The sequence below is a fragment of the Balaenoptera physalus genome, assembly GCF_965194825.1.
Source record: "Balaenoptera physalus genome assembly, chromosome: 10".
Classification (NCBI taxonomy): Eukaryota; Metazoa; Chordata; class Mammalia; order Artiodactyla; family Balaenopteridae; genus Balaenoptera; species Balaenoptera physalus.
Window position 1 is genome coordinate 61,270,801 of NC_138889.1, and position 21,537 is coordinate 61,292,337.

At 41.7% G+C, this 21,537-nt stretch overlaps 1 protein-coding gene across 3 annotated transcripts in view; it reads left to right on the forward strand.

Annotated features, from left to right (window-relative positions):
- C2CD3 (C2 domain containing 3 centriole elongation regulator) overlaps nucleotides 1–21,537 on the forward strand; it is a 126,845-nt gene that overhangs the window by 84,722 nt on the left and 20,586 nt on the right. For 2 of the 3 annotated variants that reach the window (XM_082411220.1, XM_082411219.1), the window contains exons 25-31: nucleotides 3,075–3,213; nucleotides 5,544–5,608; nucleotides 6,802–7,007; nucleotides 8,411–8,544; nucleotides 13,504–13,665; nucleotides 17,725–17,945; nucleotides 19,914–20,835. In XM_082411220.1, the coding sequence (XP_082267346.1) occupies nucleotides 3,075–3,213; nucleotides 5,544–5,608; nucleotides 6,802–7,007; nucleotides 8,411–8,544; nucleotides 13,504–13,665; nucleotides 17,725–17,945; nucleotides 19,914–20,835 (1,849 nt within the window). The other variant, XM_082411221.1, reaches the window with a different exon arrangement.

Below are 21,537 nucleotides of genomic sequence, written 5' to 3' on the forward strand. Positions count from 1 at the left end.
GAAACGCTCATCAGCACTATTGACATCAGGCCTCTAGGGCCTCAGGGACCAAACCCTGGAGCAGAAAACTCAGTGTCATCCTTGTTAGTAGCAAAAGCAAAAGGGAAAGGAACATGTCCTCTGCCTCACGTCTGCCTTCCAGATCTGTTGTAATGGCATATAACAGATAGAGACCTCTTTGTATCCATACTCTAGCACAAAAGAGTCTGTGACCCTTTCAGTCTCTACAATAAAGGAATACAATACAGTAAAAGTTAGTGGGGGTGGATGCTGAGCAAGTCAGTCCATGTAATACTGTTGAGTTTCACAAAAATAAAACTTTTTTAAGAAGATAGCTCACTAGATAAAGGTACTATTAGTGCTATTCTGTACATTTTACATTAGTAACGACAGGTGCTATATTATTGATTTCCATTAACTATTCTTTGCTTACTACCATTTTATTAGAATCATTTTTTCCTGCTCTTTCAAGAATATGCTTGTAAACTGGTTTTGCCAGGTTGTAGCCAATGGTTTTTTGTTTTATTTTGTTCCTCCTGTAGTTCTGTGTATCTTAGTGCTTCTCTGCCTCCTGGTTAAGCCTTTCTCCAGGTCCTGCTTTGTTGGCAACTCTTGCACACGCCTCAGCTCCCTCCTGCCTCGCAGCTATTACCAGCTCTCACTTCTAAGGCTAGCATTCCTCTTCCTCCTCTTCAGTTCTCTTTCCCAAGGCCTCGTTGCAAAATCTCCACTCCTTTGTCTCTGTTCATCACCCATTTTCTTTCTTTATTAATTATCCCCAGTAAGAGGGACTAAAAAGTAGTGCCATCTGATCTGGTTGTTAGAAGTCACGAGATTAAATAACATGATGTAAATTTTTTACCAAGATTTGGAGGGGAAATATCATTTTTAGTTTAAACAAATAGGGCTATATTATAGAAGATAATGTAAAATCCTCATGAAATTTTAGATAAAATACAAGCCTGCTAATAGATGTCATGTGTGTTGTTGCTCTTTCAAGGCAACAAGAACCCCAATGCTCCAGATTTTAGTATTTACTTGTCTCTAAAAGTTGTTACTTTGGTGGGAAAATTTGAAAAGAATTGGTCTACTCTAATGGAAATTAAAACAGACTTGTGGTTGCCAAGGGGAAGGGGGGTGGGGGAGGGAAGGACTAGGAGTGTGGGATTAGCAGATGTAAACTATTATATGTAGGATGGATAAACAAGGTCCTACTGTAGAGCACAGGGGACTATATTCAATATCCTGTGATAAACCATCATGGAAAAAATATTTTTAAAAATGTCTGTGTGTGTATAACTGAGTCACTCTGCTATACAGCAGAGATTGCCACAACATTGTAAATCAACTATACTTTAATAAAAAATAAAATAAATTTTTTTTAAAAAAGCACTTAATAAAACTACAAAAAAAAACCCAAAAACTGGTCTACTCTAATGGTAATTCTTTTGGGTGAGGAAAACACAGCAAAGCAAAATTGCAGGCACTTCTGTTTCCCTAAAGAACGTTGAAGTTGGAGAGATCTAATGATGAGGGTATAACGTTCAGAGTTTCTGCCTAGAGAGTCAAGAGAGGCTTCTCAGAGTAGAAGGTGCTAGAGTCTGTCTTTTAAAGGCTACTTATTAAATGTTACACTGCTTGTGGAGGGGAGTAAAATCAGCATTCCTGAGTATAAATGTGTTCATCGGATTTTCTGTCCACAGGGACAGCCTGGGGTCTTTGGAAGAGTAGTTACTAAAAGGAGCAATCAGAGAAGGAGCAGGGTGGAGCCTCAAAGATTAACTTCACCTACAAAGTAAAGTGGTATTATGCATTTGGGGAAGCCTTGAGCTAGTCAGGTAGAAAGAAGACAAACCATTTAGAATCCACATACAGAATTTGTTCCTCTGGATCACATAAATAATATTTAAGACATACTTATTTTCTTCTCTTCTCTTTCCTTCATCTGTAATCCTGAGTCATAGCATTTTAGAGCTGAAAGGGATCTTATGGAATGTATAGAGTCTACTACATTATATAGAATCTGTGTTATTCATCACTGTTGAAAAGAACTTTGTACTATGATGGAAATGTTCTATATTTTTACTGTCCAGTATGGTAGCCACTAGCCACATGTAGCTATTGAGTGCTTGAAATATAGCTAGTGTAACTAAGAAACAGAATTTTTAATCCTATTTAATCTTCACTAATTTAAAGTAAAATAGCCACCTGTGGTTAGTGGTTATCTTGTTGGACAGCTGAGTTAGACTATCTAGTATGTCATCCGTCTTCATTTTACATTGTTTTAAGAGAAAATAAATGACTGAGTCTCCCACATTGGAAACCTGATCTTGTAAAATTAGCATCAGCACAGTACTCAGTGTTTTACATTCATTTAACTCTAGTGGAGGCAATACAGGCAATGGCTGAGAGCTTGGACTCTAGAGCCAGAATGCTTGAATTTAACTCTCAGTTTACCATTTAGTAAATGTGTGACCACTTAATAAGTGTTTGATCTCTCTGTACCCCAGTTTTTTCATCTATATAATGGGAATAATAATAATATCTTCCTCATAGGTTTGTTGTAATGATTAAATGAGTTAATACATGTATAGTTCTTAGAATAGTGCCTGGCACATAGTAAGTGTTATATAAGTGTTACCCACTATATTATTTATTTTTAATCTTTACAACATCTGAGGAGGTGTAAGTGTCATACGCCCCATTTGAGGAAGCGGTGGCCTAGATAGGCCTTGCCCAGGGTTACACAGAATGTGTATGGCAGAGCTAATCATTGATCATCTGACTTGTGAGTCCAGGCTCTTTGCAGTTCTGTCTTTTTTCTCTTAATCCAATATTTTCCATCATCCCACAGAGTACAAGGAGATGGGAGAAGTTGTTTCTTGCTGGGTAGTATTTATGAACTGAACCTTTAAAGGACAATTTCAGTAGCAGACACAGGGAATAGCTCAAAGAAAGACCCAAAGGTAGGAGAGAGCTAAGAATGGTTCTTCTTGTACCTGCATAATGAGAGGCTTCCAACACATTCTTTTTGGTACCCTAAAGTATAGTCACTCCACTCTTTTCTATTTCAGGGAGCCCCTTGACACAGAGGAAAGTATCAATACCCAGTTGTTGTGTATCCTTCACAACAGCTGATGAGCCATCTCCTATCTACACCTCAGTGGTTGAAAACACAGATTCCCCCATCTGGAATTTTCAACAGCAGTCAAGGTTTGTATTTTATGATGTTCCATCAGCCTTCCAAAATCTGCTTTTTGTTCCAAGAGACAAACTCAGAGTGAGGAATGTAACAGACACAACAATATTGAGCAGAGTTGGAGAATGCTTTCCTTATCAAACAGTTATTTAATCCTAGTGCTTATGAATTCACAGCTAGTGGTGGTTTAAAGGTTTTGTTGTGGTGTTTTTTAACTCTGCTCAGTACAACTCAAAAATTATTCAGTGAAGACCTCTTACATGCTCTGCTCTGTTCTGGGCAGTGTGAATTAAAGATAATCGATTAAGACAGTCCCTGAAGACCCCTCAGCTAGGTGTGGAAGAATGTATACAAGCTATCTAGGTGAAGAAGGCAGAGAGGACTGATCTCAGGAAAGGCTGTGGATTATACATCCTTGGAAAAGATTTCTGTTGCAGTGGAAAGAGCCAGGGCTTGGAACTAGAGAGACTTGGCCTCATACCCCATCTCTGTCATTTACTAGCTGTGTGAACAAGTTACATAACATCTCTGAGCCTCAGATTCCTCATCTGTAAAGTGGAGGTAATTTTTACAGGGTTATTAGGAGGTCCAAATTACATGACATTTAGGGAAATTACCTCCTGGTACATGGTAGGTACATAACAAATGACAGATCTTCTTTGGAAGCTCAAAAAAAGGGGGCGATGGAGTCCTTTCAACCATGTGGCAGTGCAGCTTGGAGGTCAGGGGCTGGTACAGAGGCCCACTGCTGTGGTACCGGGCTCTCCTCCCTTTTCTTCTGTTACCTGCTGCATTATCATTAAAAGTGGGATTCTATTACTAATTATTGTTACTATTATCTTTACACTGCATCACCTTTTGCAAAGTTTAATTCTTGTCCACCAACACCAGCCATGCCACATGGTATCTGATCTGCTGTTTTCTCACAGTGTTTATGTACCTACTCGAGTCTCAGCAGTTGCTCACATGTTCAGTGTTGTGAAATCTGAGTGGTTGACTTGAGTCAGGAGCTATAACTGCAATGATAACTCAGTACTGTCTATGGTGAGCTACTGGAAATTATAGATATTCTGGCCATAGTGGCCAGTACTGAAATATCAAATCTGCCTCAAAAGATAGGCGACCAGAGGGCTGAGCTTCTAAGTGAGGGTGATTTGTTCATTCAGAACCTAACTTTACTAACTTGTTAAAACAACATTAACAATCACCTCATTTCATCCCATTACTATACAGTTGAGACTGTGGCCCAAGGAGGTTACATAGTCTGTTGGTAACAGAGGCAAGATTAGAAGAAAAATGAATGATGGTGCTGTTTGCAATTTCTTTATCACAAAATTGTTTCATTTGATCCTCCTAGAAACCTTGTAGGTAGATAATAATATCCCGTTTAACAGGTAGGAAAAGCAGGGCTCAAAGAGACTGAGTGCTCAGGGTCACTCAGGTGATACTAGGAGAGCTAGACTTCAGAGGTGGATATTTTGACCCCCGGCTAGAATTCAAATCTCTGACACAGTATTTGTTCCAAGTTAGCACAGTGCCTCTCACTGGTCTTGAAGTCGGCTCTCTTTAGTTCCCCAGTGGAGTCTGGAGAAGGATATTAAGTCTCTTAGTTTTCTCTGGTTCTCCATCTTGCTCACCTGGAGCAAGGGTACATGCTTTGTAGTTTAAAACTATGTAATTCACTTCATATAAAATATATTAGAGGTGCTCAGTGAGTTCCACATTGACTTCTTTAACCTGGTAAGAAAGTTGGGTACTTTCTTATTTCGGTGCCTTGCCTCTGCACAGTGTGGCTCTGGAGTCAGGCAAACTAGGGTTCAAATCACAGCTCTGTCACTAACTGACTCTTATGTGACCTTGAAAAACTGACTTCACATCTTTGAGCCCAGCTTCATCATCTGTAAATCAAGGATAATAATGTCCATGTCATAGGTTTTTGTGCAGATTACATGTATAAGAAACACTTGGCACCATGGCTGGCCCAAGGTAGGTACTGAATAAACACTCTTTTTCCTCTCTTCTCACCATCTCCACGCACCACCACAAGGCATAAGAATAATCCTTACCTGCTCCAATAAAATGGGGTAGGGGGGTAGGGGGAAGAATACTACATCACAGTTGCTTGTTTTTAGGTCTTGACAAGTTCCGAGTTACTTCACCTCTCTGAGCTTCCATTCCCTCCTTTTAACTGTGAAGATAAAAATATATCCTAGGAGATGATCATAAGCATGAAATTAAAATGTTAGAAAAGTGTTTTGCAACTATAAGATGTTCTTCAAGTCTAAGTTTAATACTAGAGGAGCTTCCTATGCAGTTAATTTATGGTGGTTGTTTTTCTTAATAGGCTATCAAAAGAGCTTCTTTTGGACCCACAACAAACTCTGGTCTTCAAAGTTTGGCATAAAGGAGGTATGAACTCTATATTACTTGGTTGTAAAAATAAGTTCACATCATGCTGACAATTTGCCAATCCTTTTCTTTTTTTTTTTTTTTTTTTTAAATTTGAGGTTTTTGTTTTTTTTTTTTAATATTTGTTTATTTATTTATTTATGGCTGTGTTGGGTCTTCGTTTCTGTGCGAGGGCTTTCTCTAGTTGTGGCAAGCGGGAGCCACTCTTCATCGCAGTGCGCGGGCCTCTCACTATCGCGGCCTCTCTTGTTGCGGAGCACAGGCTCCAGACGCGCAGGCTCAGTAATTGTGGCTCACGGGCCCAGTTGCTCCGTGGCATGTGGGATCTTCCCAGACCAGGGCTCGAACCCGTGTCCCCTGCACTGGCAGGCAGATTCTCAACCACTGCGCCACCAGGGAAGCCCCCTTTTCTTTTTTTAACCAAGTAAAACCACGGCACTGATGGTTCTGGGAACACATATGTATGTTAGGGGTAATCCCACAGATTACCCGCTCTCTGTCATTAAGAGCGGCCTGAGGGAATTCCCTCGCGGTCCAGTGGTTAGGACTTCAGGTAGCTTTCACTGCTGTGGCCCAGGTTCAATTCCTGGTCAGGGAACTAAGATCCCACAAGCCGTGCAATGCGGCCAAAAAAAAACCCAAAAAATGAGCGGCCATAGCCCAAGCTCATTTTGCACCCTGTACTGGTTTTCTAGGGGGGTATTTGTCCTTTTTTGTGTGAATTATGTCTCTTTTGTTCTTAATTAAATATAATACAAGTGTATGTTATAGAAAATTTGGAAAATACAGACAAGTAAAAATAAGAAAATGTAAATCCCTCATAATTCCAAGGGTGATGGTCTTTCAAATGATTTATTTCAAGAGCCACTGCCCTAAGGAAAATCAGTGAGATGTGATAACATAGGGAAAAGAACAAGTGTTTTTTATGTTTAAGGGGTGTTTTCTAGTGGCCTATATCAAGAGGACAGAACTCAACCCTGCCAGTTTTTCCCTACCATACAAAAAGGGAACTTACAGTAGTTAGAAAGCAGGCTGTGGTTGCCAGTCTCTCATCCTCATTATCTGTCTTCTCTGTTGATTGTGGAATCACTGAACCTTCCCATCCTCTAAATCAGTTTCTCTGTGTGCCACCTCGAATCTCAGTGGCAGGACATGCCCAGCCACATTGCCCAGCTCTTCTCTTTCCCCCACAGATGAGGAGAGGGTGATTGGCTTTGCCTCAGTGGACCTCTCCCCGCTTCTCTCTGGCTTCCAGTTTGTCTGTGGCTGGTACAACATCACAGACTTCAGTGGAGAGTGCCAAGGGCAGATAAAAGTTGCCATCTCCCCTTTGGAGAGTTTGATGCACTTCAGAGAAGAAAGGCAAGCAAGACGTGGGATGGAGACCTCAGGATCACTGGTATGTATCCTGATTCACATCCTTAACCAGTAAGGGTTCTACTGAGCAAAACCTATAAGAAGATAATTTACATGTGTTTGGTACTTTCCAGCATACAGAATACATTTGTGTCTCATAATGACCTCATGACCTTTTTGGGGTGAAAATGTTCTGGAATTACATGGTGGTGATGGATGCACAATTCTGAATATACTGAAAACCACTGAATTGAACACTTTCAAAGGGTGAATTTTATAATACATGAATTAAATCTCAATTTTTAAATAAAGTAAGATTAGTTGCAGTGTGGAATCTGAAACCACATTGGATGAACTTTTTTAAAAAAAACTCTGTTACATTAAAATCATTGGTCTATTAAAAAAAAATTAAAAGAGAATGGGAAGAGGGGAATTGATGATAGTAAGTACAGACAACTCTTTCAGGGAGTTTAACTGTAAAGAAAAGGAGAATTTTCCAGACTGTCCCAGATAGGAGAGCTCTATCAAGGCAAACACTGTGTTTTACTCATCTGTCTGTCACGCATGCCTGGCCCACGGTTTGGTAAAGTGGGCATCAGTAAATATCAAATGAATGAATGAGTGAATAAATGCATGCGTGAGAAAATGACAAAGAGTTTAAATAGTCCCCATATAGGAGGGTCTTTTCTTTACATCAGCCCTGGTAATCATGAGACAAGAAATATCACAGCCAGATTATCCTCACATGTAAGGAAAATGTAAGATGTCCAGCCAGGAGTTCACAAACTAATGGAGGAAACAAGAGCATAAATAAAAATAAAGCAGCTTTTAAAAAGCAGTCTGAGGGCTTCCCTCGTGGCACAGCAGTTGGGAATCCGCCTGCCAGTGCAGGGGACACGGGTTCGATCCCTGGTCCAGGAAGATCCCACATGCCGTAGAGCAGCTAAGCTAAGTTGTGCACCACAACTACTGAGCATGAGCTGTAGAGCCCACGAACCACAACTACTGAACCCACAAGCCACAGCTACTGAGGCCTGCGTGCCTAGAGCCCATGCTCCGCAACAAGAGAAGCCACTACAATGAGAAGCCCGCACACTGAAACGAAGAGTAGCCCCTGCTCGCCGCAAGTAGAGAAAGCCCATGCGCAGCAACGAAAACCCAATGCAGGCAAAAATTAATTAATTAATTAATTAATTAAATGTTTTTTAAAAATTAAAAAAGGCAGTCTGATAATGTAGTCTGTAAAATGGGGATAATAATAGTACCTACCTCATAAGACTGTGATGTTTAAATGAGAAAATGCATGTACCTTGCTTAGTACAGTGTTCAATACATAGAAAATAATAAATTATATGCATACAATAAATTTTACAAATTTATTTATACTGCTTTTTTCCAAAAGGATTTGTGGCAACAAGTGTGCCATTTTTCTCTTTGCTTCTACAGATCTCGATATACAGTACATTTTCCTTCCCTGCCTCTGATATGTACGGTGCCTTCCCCGGCTGCATTGCAGGACAGACTCCAGAACAACTTGTTCACACCTCATCAAAGGAGGTTGATTTTTCCTCTCCTGGGAGGTGAGTGATTTCGTGATGATAGAAGGAAATGGGGTCAAGAGTGGAAGTGTGCAAACTAGCTTGTCATTTCTCTCTTTCCTTTATTAGAGGAAGAAATGAGAGACAGGGAAAGACAATTGACCTTCTTTCATAACCCCTGGGAACCCCAAGATCCTATGAAAACAGTTTTTATAAGATAGAAACTAGGGGGCTTCCTTGGTGGCGCAGTGGTTGAGAGTCTGCCTGCCAGTGCAGGGGACACGGGTTCGAGCCCTGGTCTGGGAAGATCCCACATGCTGCGGAGCAACTAGGCCCGTGAGCCACAATTACTGAGCCTGCGCGTCTGGAGCCTGTGCTCCGCAACAAGAGAGGCCGCGATAGTGAGAGGCCCGCGCACCGCGATGAAGAGTGGCCCCCGCTTGCCGCAACTGGAGAAAGCCCTCACACAGAAACGAAGACCCAACACAGCCAAAAATAAATAAATAAAGTGTAAAATTAAAAAAAAAAAAAAAATGTTCACAGTTTTAAAAAAAAAAAAAAAAAAAAAAAAAAAGATAGAAACTAGGGACTTCCCTGGTGGTCCAGTGGTTAAGAATCTGCCTTCCAATGCAGGGGACACAGGCTCGATCCGTGGTCGGGGAACTAAGATCCCACGTGCTGCAGAGCAGCTGAGCCTGTGCGCTGCAACTACAGAGCCCACGTGCTCTGGAGCCCGCACGCCACAACTAGAGAGCCTGCATGCTGCAATGAAAGATCCCACATGCTGCAAATAAGACCCATCGCAGCCAAAAATAAATAAATAAATATTTTTTTTTTAAAAAAGGAAAGTTTTACTGCTATCAAAAGGGTAGCTTCAGTGCAAGGGACTCTTTTCTCTTTTCCTCAGAGGCCTTTAACCTTCATCCCTAAAATCAGTCATCAGCTGTGTGAGAAACATATCATGACCTTTCCCCTCCCAAACCTACATGCCAGGTTATTTTGTGAAAAGCAGTTGGCCCACCTTTATCACCTAGCCAACTGTGGATATGCATATGGATATCAGGGCTAGAGCATATTCCATCCTGTCAAAGGGTAGAATCTAAGACTAAGATTGCTTCTTTCCACCGCATTCCCCTCAGGCCCTAGTGTCATTTGGCATCCCCCTGCCTCCATCAGTCTTTTCCTTGTCTCTCTCTCCACCTCAGGGAGAAGGCAAGGGATCTTATACGAGATACTCCTACAGCAGCAGTTACTGAGTAGACCCTTTATTCCAAGAAAGATACTCTAATACTGCTTAGCCACTCAAAGACCCATTTCAGTGCTATGTAGCTTTCCTACCACATGAAGAGAGCCTCTGCCCTCTGCATAAAGGGAGCCCATGCGTATGTGAAATCCTAGATCCCAATATCTATTTTATAGGTGTTACGTTGACCATAGCCAATCAGTGAGACAAAGGAATCTCAGAATAATTATGCTGAGAGAGAGAATAATTATGTTGAGAGAGAGAAGCTAGACAAAGAGTACATTGTATATGATTCCATTTATATAAAATTCTAGAAAATATGTACTAATCTATAGTGACAGAAAGAAAATCAGTGGTTGCCTAGGGATAACGCAGGATGAATGGAGCAGGAAAGAGGGAGGAATTACAAAGGACAGGGGGAAACTTTTAAGGGTGATGGATATGTTCATTATCTTAATGTGTGTGGTAATGGTTTCCTTAGAGGTACATATATGTCAAAATACATATTGTACACTTTAAATATGTGAAGTTTATTATATACCGGTTATACTTTAATAAAGCAGTGGTTCTCAAACATTTCCACTTCAGAACTCCCTTATACTCTTAAAAATTATTGATGACCTCAAAGAGGTTTGTTTCTGTAGGTTATAGCTATCAGTTTTTACCATATTAGAAATTTAAATGGAGACACTTTTTAATTTCTTACAATTTTTTTTAATTTTTATTTTTATTGAAGTATAGTTGATTTACAATATCATGTTAGTTTCAGGTGTACAGCACAGTAATTCAGTGATATATATATATATATATATATATATTCCTTTTCAGATTCTTTTCCCTTATAGGTTATTACAAAATATTGAGTATAGTTCCCTGTGCTATACAGTAGGTCCTTGTTGGTTATCTTTTTTTTTTTTAATTTTTTAATTTTTTCAGCCATGCTGTGCAGCATGCAAGATCTTAGTCTCCCAACCAGGGATCAAACCTGTGCCCCCTGCATTGGAAGCACAGAGTCCTAACTGCTGGACCACCAGGGAATTCCCGGTTATCTGTTTTATATATAGTAGTGTGTATATGTTAATCCCAACTTTCTAACTTATCCCTCCCTGCAACCACCCCCAAACTGAGAAACTTTTAAAACATAATATACAAAATCAATTGTGTTTCTGTACATCAGCAATGAATAATCCAAAATGAAATTGAAAAGATGATTCCATTTACAATAGCATCAAAGAGAATAAAATACTTAAGAATAAATTTAACCAAAAAAGTACAGAACTTGTTCTCTGAAAACTATAAACCATTGTTGAAATAAATTAAAGAAGTTCTAAATAATGGAAAGATAGCCCATGTTCATGGATTGGAAGACTTAATATTGTTAATATCAGTTCCCCAAATTGATCTGTAGATTCAACATACTCCCTATATCACAGTCCCTGCTGGATTCCTTATGGAAATGGGCAAGCTAGTCCTAAAATTCATATGGAAATTTAAGGGACACAGAATAGGCAAAACAATCTTGAAAAGGAAGAAAAACATTCCCAATTTCAAAACTTACTACAAAGCTACAGTAAACAATGCAGTACTGGTATAAGGATAGAAATAAAGATCAATAGAATAGAATAGAGAGTCCAGAAATAAACCCATGTGCCAAGGATGCCAAGATGTCAAAGGTGCCAAGATGGTTTAATAGAATAGTTTTTTCAAGAAATGTGTTGGAACAACTGGATATCCGCAAGCAGAAGACTGAAGTGGGACCCCCTTCCTCAGACCATATACAAAACTAACTCCAAATGGGTCATATATCTAAATATAAGAGCTAAAACTATAAAAACTCTTAGAAGAAAACATAGTAAATTTTTTATAACCTTTGATTAGGCAATGATTCCTTAGATATGACACCAGAAGTAGAAGCAACAAAGGAAAAAATAAATTGGATTCATCAAAATTTAAAACTTTCCTTCTACAAACGATACCAAGAAAGTGAAAAGACAACCCACAGAATGTGAGAAAATATTTGCAAATCATAGATCTGATAAGAGACTTGTATCCAGAATATATAAAGAGTTCTTACAACTTAATAATATAAAGCAAATAACTCAATTAAAAATAAGCAAATGATCTGAATAGATATATCTCTAAAGAAGATATACAAATGGCCAATAAGCACATGAAAGGTGTTTGTCATTAGCCATCAGGGAAATATAAATGAAAACTATAATGACATACCACTTCACATCCACTAGGACGGCTGTAATCAAAAAGACAAATATCACAAGTGTTGGGGAGGATATGGAGAAATTGGAATCCTCATACATGGCTTGTGGGAATGTAGAATGGTGCAGCTGTTTTGGAAAACAGTCTGGTAGTTCCTTAAAAGGTTAAACATAGAAGAACCATATGATGCAGTACTTTCACTCCTATGTATATACCCAAGAGAAATGAAAACATATGTCCACACAAAAACTTGTACATGATTGTTTGTAGCAGCATTATTCCTAATAACCAAAAAATAGAAACAACCCAAATGTCTATCAACTGGTAAGTAGATAAACAAAATGTGATATATCTATACAATGGAAAATTATTCAGCCATGAAAAGGAATGAAGTACTGATATATGCTACCACATAGATTAAGCTTGAAAACAGTATGCTAAATGGAAGAAGCTAGTCACAAAACATCACATATGTATGATTCCATTAATATAAAATATCTGGATTAGGTAAATCTATAGAGACAGGAAGTGGATTAGCAGTTGCGTGGGGCTGGGAGGTTTGGGTGGAGGGTCAGGGGAGAGGAGGAAATACGGAGTAATGGCTGTTAGGTATAGGATTTCTTTTTAGAGTGATGAAAATATTCTAAAATTGATTGTGCTGATGGTTGCACAGCTCTGAATATATTAAAATCCATTGTATTGTACACTTTAAATGGGTAAATTATTTGTTATGTGAATTATATCTCAATGAAGCTGTTATTTAAAAAGAAGAAGGGACTTCCCTGGTTGTCCAGTGGTTAAGAATCCACCTTCCAATGCAGGGGACGCAGGTTTGATCCCTGGTTGGAGAACTAAGATCCCACATGCCGCGGGACAATTGAGCCCACACACCATGACTAGAGAGCCCATGTGCCACAGCTACAGAGCCCATGCACTCTGGAGCCCACGCGTGCCGCAGCTAGAGAGAAGCCTGTGTGCCGCAACAAAAGATCCTGCGTGCCACAACTAAGACCCAACTAAGCCAAAAATAAATAAATTAATTTTTTAAATAAATAAATAATTTAAAAAGTAAATTAGTTAATTAAAAAACAAAAAGAAGACAATTATTGCTGGGATCAAGTTCTTGAATACCATGCTAAGGAACTTGAAATTTGTTCTAAAGATAAAAAAAGAGAAACCAAAGCTAGAAAGGAATGATAGTAATTGAATAGGTTAGTACATGTTGAATGCTTAGAACAGTGCTTGGCACATAATAAGGACTCCATAAATGTTGTTGTTATTGTTATTTCAGTTCTGTGTTTTTAAAAAATCACTGAGGCTATAATGTAGAGAATTTATAAAAGGGGAATGAATAAGACTGAAGACAGAATTATTCAGGAGATAATTATAATCCAAGCAATTGAGTCGATGAAGCCAGAACTGTGGTAGTGGGGATGGATTTGCAGTACCATGTCAGGAGGGTGATTTGTTTGTTGTCACAAATTTATTGTTTGTTTTCTCATTGGTTGGGAATTTATATTGCCCCCATTTATTCCTGATAGAAGCAGTACCACAAGAAGCAAGGTATCACGCCACGAAGAGCATGTGCAGAACATCCGCCGATTCCATGAATCCCTGCAGCAGGGAGAGGCAATCTTGCCAAGTGATGACAAACTGACCACATCACCCTTGTCCTCCCATACTTCCATTCTGACTTCTCTCAGGTGAGGCTCTCTGCTGAGTAAAGACACAGGGAACCATAGTGGAGCACAAGGTGAATGGGCAAAGGCAACCTGCAGTACTGCTTTCTATCAGCTACCACCGCTCCGGGATGTTTAGCAAGGGCTTTCCTGTATGTTAGCTTCGAAGTGGACCTGGAGCCTCACAGGATTCCTCACAGATGAATCTGTCTCAGCTTGGGGCCTTCCAGTCCTTCAGGGGGCTATATTTCTGGTCCACCTATAAATATAGAAACTTTAGATTGGTCATCAGACTTCATAATAACCACCCTCACATCTACTCTACAATTTACAAAGCCTGATCCTGCCTACTGTCTCACTGTCTTTATCCTCACAACCACTGGATTCTTCCAGACCAGCATCTGTCCTGTTAATGCTTCCCTGTCTCTTTCTTAGTTTAGTCAGCATCTGAGCCAGAAAAGCACTGTGAGAATTGAAAGGACCATTAGAGATCATTTGCATCAGCCCCTGGATTACCTAGTAAGAAGTGTGGTGCAGTGGAAAGGACTTGGCTCCAGAGTCAGATAGACTTGATTTCCAATCCTGGCTCTGCCATTCCCAGCAGAGGAGACAGCCATGTTGTCATTATAATTATAACCATGTATGATAAGAGTTCCAGGTTTCCTGGCCAAGGGTACAATGAAGGAATGAGTAACATTCTAGGTTGGTCATGGAAAGATATAAAGAAGTCACATTTGAACTGGTCTTTAAAGGAACAAGTCAACAAATATGAAGGGCATTCTGTGCAGAAAAAAAATGTGCTAAGGCCCAGGAGCATGAAACAATAAGCCCAGTTTGGGGAGACACCAGCAGTGCAGTTAGGGTGAGGCTGAGCATAAGATGTAGGGAGCAGGGCAAGTTGTGTGGGAGTCAGTTCTCGAAGGGCCTTGAATGTCAGGCCAAGAGTTTGCACTTTTACAACAGTGATTCTCAAATGGAAAGTGATGGGGCCGGGAGGAAGAGAATGTGTAAAGTTTGAGGAAACAAATATAAAAAAGGATTTTACTTTTTTTTTTTTTTTAAATTTATTTATTTATTTATTTTTGGCTGTGTTGGGTCTTCGTTTCTGTGCGAGGGCCTTCTCTAGTTGTGGCAAGTGGGGGCCACCCTTCATCGCGGTGCGCGGGCCTCTCACTGTCGCGGCCTCTCTTGTTGCGGAGCACAGGCTCCAGACGCGCAGGCCCAGTAGTTGTGGCTCACGGGCCCAATTGCTCCGCGGCATGTGGGATCTTCCCGGACCAGGGCTCGAACCCGTGTCCCCTGCATTGGCAGGCAGATTCTCAACCACTGCGCCACCAGGGAAGCCCAAGGATTTTACTTTTTAAAAAAACTAATCTATTATTTGATTTCATAAAACAAGCTCAGAATGAAAGATTGGCAAAATCTTTTTTGGTGGGACATGGGTTAGAAAGGACTGAGCAGTCGTGCTATAGACGGGGAAATTGCTCAAACTTATAAGGAAGTAATATGTTCAGATTCTCATTTTAGGAAGATGCTGGAGATTGGAGGCTAAGTAAAACCATCAACAGTGTGGCTGCATTTTATTGGACCATTCACATGGCATACTTTAGCACCCACTGAGGAAGGAGAGAAAGAAACTCTCCTTCACCCTAGAGCAGTTTCTCTCAACCTCAGCACTGTTGACATTTGGGCCAGATGTTTTGCCTGTGGGGGCCTGTCCTGTGCATCCTAGGATATTTAGCAGCATCCCTGGTCTCTAGCCACTAAATATTAATAGCACCCCTCCCCCAGCTGTGACAACCAAAAATGTCTCCATACATTGCCGAATGTCCCCTTGGAGCTAAAACCATCAGGCTAAAAACCACTGCCCTGGAGGAGTGGTTCTCAAAATTTAGTGTGTGTCAGATTCACATGAAGAGCTTATTAAAACAGTTATTGCTGGGACCCACCCATACAGCTCTTGATTCAGTAGGTCTAGGATAGGGCCTGAGAGCTTGCGTTTCTAACGACTTCTCAGGTGACGCTGATGCTGCCAGTCCTAGAGCCAGGTTTTGAGAACCACTGCTGTAGACAAATTCCCTACGAAACAGATGAAACAAGATGATGTCAGGTTTGCATTACTTCCTTGGGTTCATGGAGCGCTAAAGCAGTGTTTCATTTGAGTCACAGCAATCCTGTGAGGCCTGCAGGGCAAGTATTACCAAACTTTTCCCACAAATGAGGAATTTGCAGCTAGGTGTTAATAGGTTCTATACCCAGAACCTCTGACAAGGCCAGTTGGGTTTGCATATTTTCTAAAGCTTCACCAAGTTGACATTTGTCTGCATGTTCCTGCTACAGGTATTTATCTATGTGGCATAAACCCAAATATAGACACCTAAGTAAATCCACTATGATTTGATAGAGTTGTGGCTTCTAGTGATAGAATAAGGATCAGCTTTGTCCTCTCATTTAATTTACGTTTGAATCTAAGATATGCAGACTGTTCTTAACAAAAGGATAGAAAGACTTTCTGTTTACTTCACAGTTATTTAGTGTCTGTGTTGTGCCAGTTGTGCCGGGCACACTGAGTATACTAGAGAAATAGAGAAGTTTGAGATATTATCTTCTATTACCAGACGCGCATGGCCTAGCTAGGGAAACTAAACTAACACATAATGAGAAAACTAAGGGAAAATCTAAGGCAGAAGGTTAGATGCCAAGAGTGAAGGAGTTTAAGGGAGAGGTGGCCTAATGACTTGGGACAATGGACTTTGAAAAGGAGAAATATGAGCTGCACCTTAAAAAGTGAATAGTACAGGGACAGAGCAGGGAGCAGCTTGAACTCGGGTTCTAGCCTGCAGGGGTGTGAGGCAGAAATGAACCCAGTTGGGACAGAGCCCATCTACTATAATGGAAAAAGCATAAGTCTTGGAGTTACAATTTCTGAGTAGCTGCATGCTACTACTTACCCTAGACAAATCACTTAAATTCTCTGACCTCACATTCCTTATTTGTAAAACAGTAATTACTGATCTCATCTGGTTGGATGAGAATTAAACAAGGTAATGTGTTTGAAAGCATAAAACGTAAAATCCTATGCGAGTGAAGGTGGTAATAGTTGGTGTGATTTCTCTTCGGAGTAGTAAGAATGAATGTGCCCCCATTAAAGGTTTTTGAACAGAAGATTTTTTTTTTAATTAATTAATTTATTTATTTATTTATTTTTGGCTGTGTTGGGTCTTCGTTTCTGTGCCAGGGCTTTCTCTAGTTGTGGCAAGCGGGGGCCACTCTTCATCGCGGTGCGCGGACCTCTCACTGTTGCGGCCTCTCTTGTTGCGGAGCACAGGCTCCAGACGCGCAGGCTCAGTAGTTGTGGCTCACGGGCCTAGTTGCTCCACGGCATGTGGGATCCTCCCAGACCAGGGCTCGAACCCGTGTCCCCTGCATTGGCAGGCAGATTCTCAGCCACTGCGCCACCAGGGAAGCCCCCAGAAGATTTTTTTAAAGGTCATTTATTCATGTCTATTTATCCATTCAGCATTCATTTATTTTGTGCCAAGCACTGTGCTGGGTGCAGTAGATATAAAGGAATCAGCACAGAGTTCACATCACATCAGGGGAAATTGATGTGAAACAAACAAATGATATGGTTGAAGAGTACAGAAAGAACTAGAGCACAGAGGAGTGGCCCTTAAACCAACTTAGAGAGTCAGGGAAGGCTTGCTGGAAGAGGTCACTTGCTTAAAGGATCAGGAATGGTTAAAAGGTAGCAGAGGTCAGTGCTAGCCCAGAGTAAGGGGAAGTGAGGATTGGAATGATGATAAGAATTGTTCCCTATAAGGAGGTAGAATACTTGCTGGACATCAGAAGAGGAATCCCATTAACCAGACAGAGAGGGAAAATGTTGTCCCCGGCAGTGGGATTGTAGTCAGAGAGGTGAAGGATGAATTGGTGGATTGGAGAGAGAGGGGCCCTGCTGTTAATAGACCAAGTGAGAGATGCTAAGGTCCTAGCTCAAGCAATGGAAGGTCAGGGGAACATAAAAGATGCTCATAATCCCAGTGAATGACCCTTTTTTCTTCTCCCCTTCTTCTTTTGCAGGAGGAATCTGAGTGAGCTAGATCAGATCCAGCGGTACTTCAGCCAGAAGCTCACCAAGCCTTTACTTCCCCTCAGTCCTCAGACCCATACTGCCATCTCGCAGTGCCAAGAGAGTCAGAGGGACCATCTTCGGCCAGGAGCCAGCAGCCTAGACCCCGAAAACCATTGCATCCTGGAGAAATCCAGTAACCTGGTGTTGCAAGTCAGCTCCTTAATCTCGGGTATGGCTCAGGGCCGCTCTTGTTGAGGAGTTACGGTCATGGGTGCTTATTCAAAAAGCATTTGAATGTGTGCCTTCAGACAAGTCTTTATGGCAAATAGAGACCAACAGCTTTCACCATCTCTCTTACTTACTTATTTACTGTCTTCCTTTTGAAAGGAGAGACATAGTAGCGTGGCATTGGAACGTGTGCAATGGAAAGAACATGGGACTGAGAGGCAGGGGACCCGAGTTGAATCCTTGGTGGGTTTGTGGCACAGACTTACTGTTTGACTCTGAGCATACCCTTTATCTTCTTGAGCTTCAGTTTCCCCAACCAGAAAAAGAGGGGAATGGATTAGATGAGTTCTTCAGTGGCAGTTCGTGAACTCGTGCCACTCTATTTTCGGAAAAACTCAACTACAAACATATTTCAGATTTTAATTCTCAGAGGCCAGAAGACTGCATTTTTATCAAGCACCCCAGATGATTCTAGGTGTTGGTGGTCCATAGTCTACCCTTTGAAAAGCCCCCTTAACTGGTGGTTCTCACTTTGACTGTATTGATATCATTGAGGGAGCTTTTTTTTTTTTTCTTGGCCACACCGCTATCGTAGCTTCCTGACCAGGGATTGAACCTGGGCCCTTAGCAGTGAAAGCACGGAGTCCTAACCACTGGACTGCCAGGGAATTCCTGGGATCGTTTTTCTCAAGCAGAATGTGTAGATTCTACACAGGGATGAATAAGTTCAGTTTTTTTCTCTTTAAAGGGAAAAAAAGCCACCATGGTTGATATTAGGCACAAACCTTCCTACCCTCTTCTCCCAGATACCTAACCTGTTGGTAGCCAGGACCACAGAAGTGTACTCTGTGTTTGGCTTCCACTTGCTTGGAAATAATCAGTCAACTGTTTATTGAGCACCAGCTGTGCCAGGCATTATTGTGTCACTAGTTCTGGCAGGATACAGTGGTGGACAAGACAGGCATTGTCTGTGCTTTCATCAAGCATGCATGCTGTAGTCAACCAAAGAAGCTGCCCCCCAGAAAGAAAGCATAAGAGCAAAACAGAGGGAGGCTTGTTTGGGGTGGAGGTGAGAGTGGATAAGGAGAATCCCTTTAAAGGTCATATTAAAAGAGGAGAGTGAGGAGAATCAAAGGCTTGAAGCTGAAGGGCCTTGAAGGCAAGCTTAGGAGTTTAATCTTTATCCTGGAAGAAAAGGGGGAGTTCTAAGCAAGGGGATGACAGAAGGAGAACTGATTTTCACAAGGAGAGGATGACTTTTGAAAGGAGTTACTGAATGCCTATATATGTGCTACACAATGTATGCCCATTTATCTCATATATTTTTCACCATAACGCTGTGAAAAAGGTGGTGTTTTATCACATTTTAAAGATAAACAGACTCAGGATAGTTTGCTCGTAACCACAAAATTGACAAGTGACAGTAGAGATTTGAACCCAAGACTGACTGGCTCCAAAGCCTGTGCTCTTTCCAGCACACCATGTTGCCTCCATTTTCTTCACAAATCTCCACAGCCTTATCATTTGGGTGATGGATATTTCTTTGCTTTTATTTTCCAAATAAAATAGTTCTAATAACTGTCATCAAATAGGTAAATAAGTGGATTCTCATTTTGGTTTTTAATATAGGTAATTACTGAAGTAAATGGAAGCATGAACATTCCCACCAGGACTCCCAGCTCCCAAGAATTCCTGAGCATGAGCAGATAGTCTCTGAAAGTGTTTCCACAGACGTAACCACAGCTATAAATGGATTAGATTTTGGTCCTCTGATATTAGAATAAAATGCTAGAAATTGTACTGCCTTGAATATAGTTTCACTGACTCTTGGGGGCAAATTAACTATTATCTTTAAGGTTTGTTCAAAGGTCTGATTGCAAGACTACATCTGAAACTAGAAGCTAATGTGGGAAAGTTGAGTGGTCTGTGGCCCTACCTTGTAGTAAGAGTGATATCTGTTACTGTTTAGATCTGCAGACTATCACCCGGAGCTCTCAAGGATCTTTGCGTTCTCACCAAGCGAGGAGTAGAAGCAGAGAAGTCACCACCCTCCCAGATGCTCAGGACACAGTAGCCATGGAAGAACGAAGCACAACTCCAGACCTGCCATTGGCAAGAGCTCCAGATGAGGGCAGAAACTCCCCACTTCCCTCTACTCTTGAAGAGACTTCAAGTGGAAGAGGAATGCTTCATGAGGCCCTGGGGCACACGGTACCCATCACAAGAATGCAGAGCAGTGAGGACACCAAGGCAGGCCCGGCCTACAGTGATGAGGACTATGAAGAAGACATCATTGAGCCCAGGACCCTCAATGAGATCACCACCGTAACAGACAAAACTAGCCCTTGGTCCAGTTTCATGTCAGATGCAAGTGAGATCATCAGCCCTCAGCCTGATGAGGGGCAGAGGGAAGGCCCCTCTTGTCCTTCAGAGCCTTTCCCCAGAGAGGAGCTCAAGGTCAGAAGTAGCTTTCTGTCCAGCCCGGAAAGGACTGTTAACCCCCACTTGCATAGGCAGGGCTCTCCTAGCCACAGTATTGTTCCTTGTGAGGGTGTGGCCTGTAAGGCCAGGGTTGGAGAGCCTGCCTCAGCAGGCCCTCAGCTCAGCTCCCATGTGACACTCTCAGGAGCCCAACAGAGCAAAACCTGTGTTGGGTGGCACTCACCAAAGGCAGACCAGGACCAGGAGCCCAAGCCAGAGGCCCAGGCTGAGAAGGGAGTGGTCTCCGATGAGCTAAGTGACTCTGCTGATAGCTCTGAGAAGCTCCCTCTACACCCAGCCTCCCAGAGCAGAAGGGAAAACCATAAGCAGCCACCCATCAACTGCCCTGACATCAGGCACAAGCAGGAGACATCTGCGGCAGAGGTGTCCACGAAGCAGAGCATCCTCCTGTATCCTTTGGTGTTTCCCCCAGGTAGCCCCTTAAGCCATCTCTAGGCATTTTGGGTGCCGGTGCTTAGGCCAGCCGCATGAGCGTGAGCAGTGGCCCCCCTCATAGAATGCACTCAGGGGCGTGGGGAGCCCCTTCCTGCTGAAGACTCACCTGTACTGATCAGGTGCTACGATTCTACCATTATCATCAGGCCTCTGAAGCATAATGCTTTGAACTGGGTTTAGATGTTGGTAGTACATTCATTAGCCTGTCCTAGCCTGATTTATCTGATTAATCTCTGGGTATTTTACACCTGAAGGCAAGGTTCTGCATCTAAGGAATGAGACCATTAATCTCAGTTGAAATTCCAGGGGAGGGTGTAGAGAAAGAAGAGTCCTACCACGGATTGAGCATTTACCATGTGCCAGGCACTTTACGTACATTTTGCATTCGGTCACACAAGTCTTTAAAGTTGGTATCATTTCTATTTTGCATGTAACGAAATGGAGACTCAGAGTTTTAGTGACTTGCCTAATTAATTTTTTTTAAAGGCAAGTGGTGGGGCCAAGGGGAGGGGAAAGTGGGCACTGTTGAAATGGTCTTACCCAAGCCCCCCCAAGATGGCAGTGTTGATGGGGAGAGGGGCATCTGACATTCCCCCTCTTCCTCCTTTGAAATGCAGATGGGCATGTTATGGGGAAAGGAAACCACTTGGGACCAT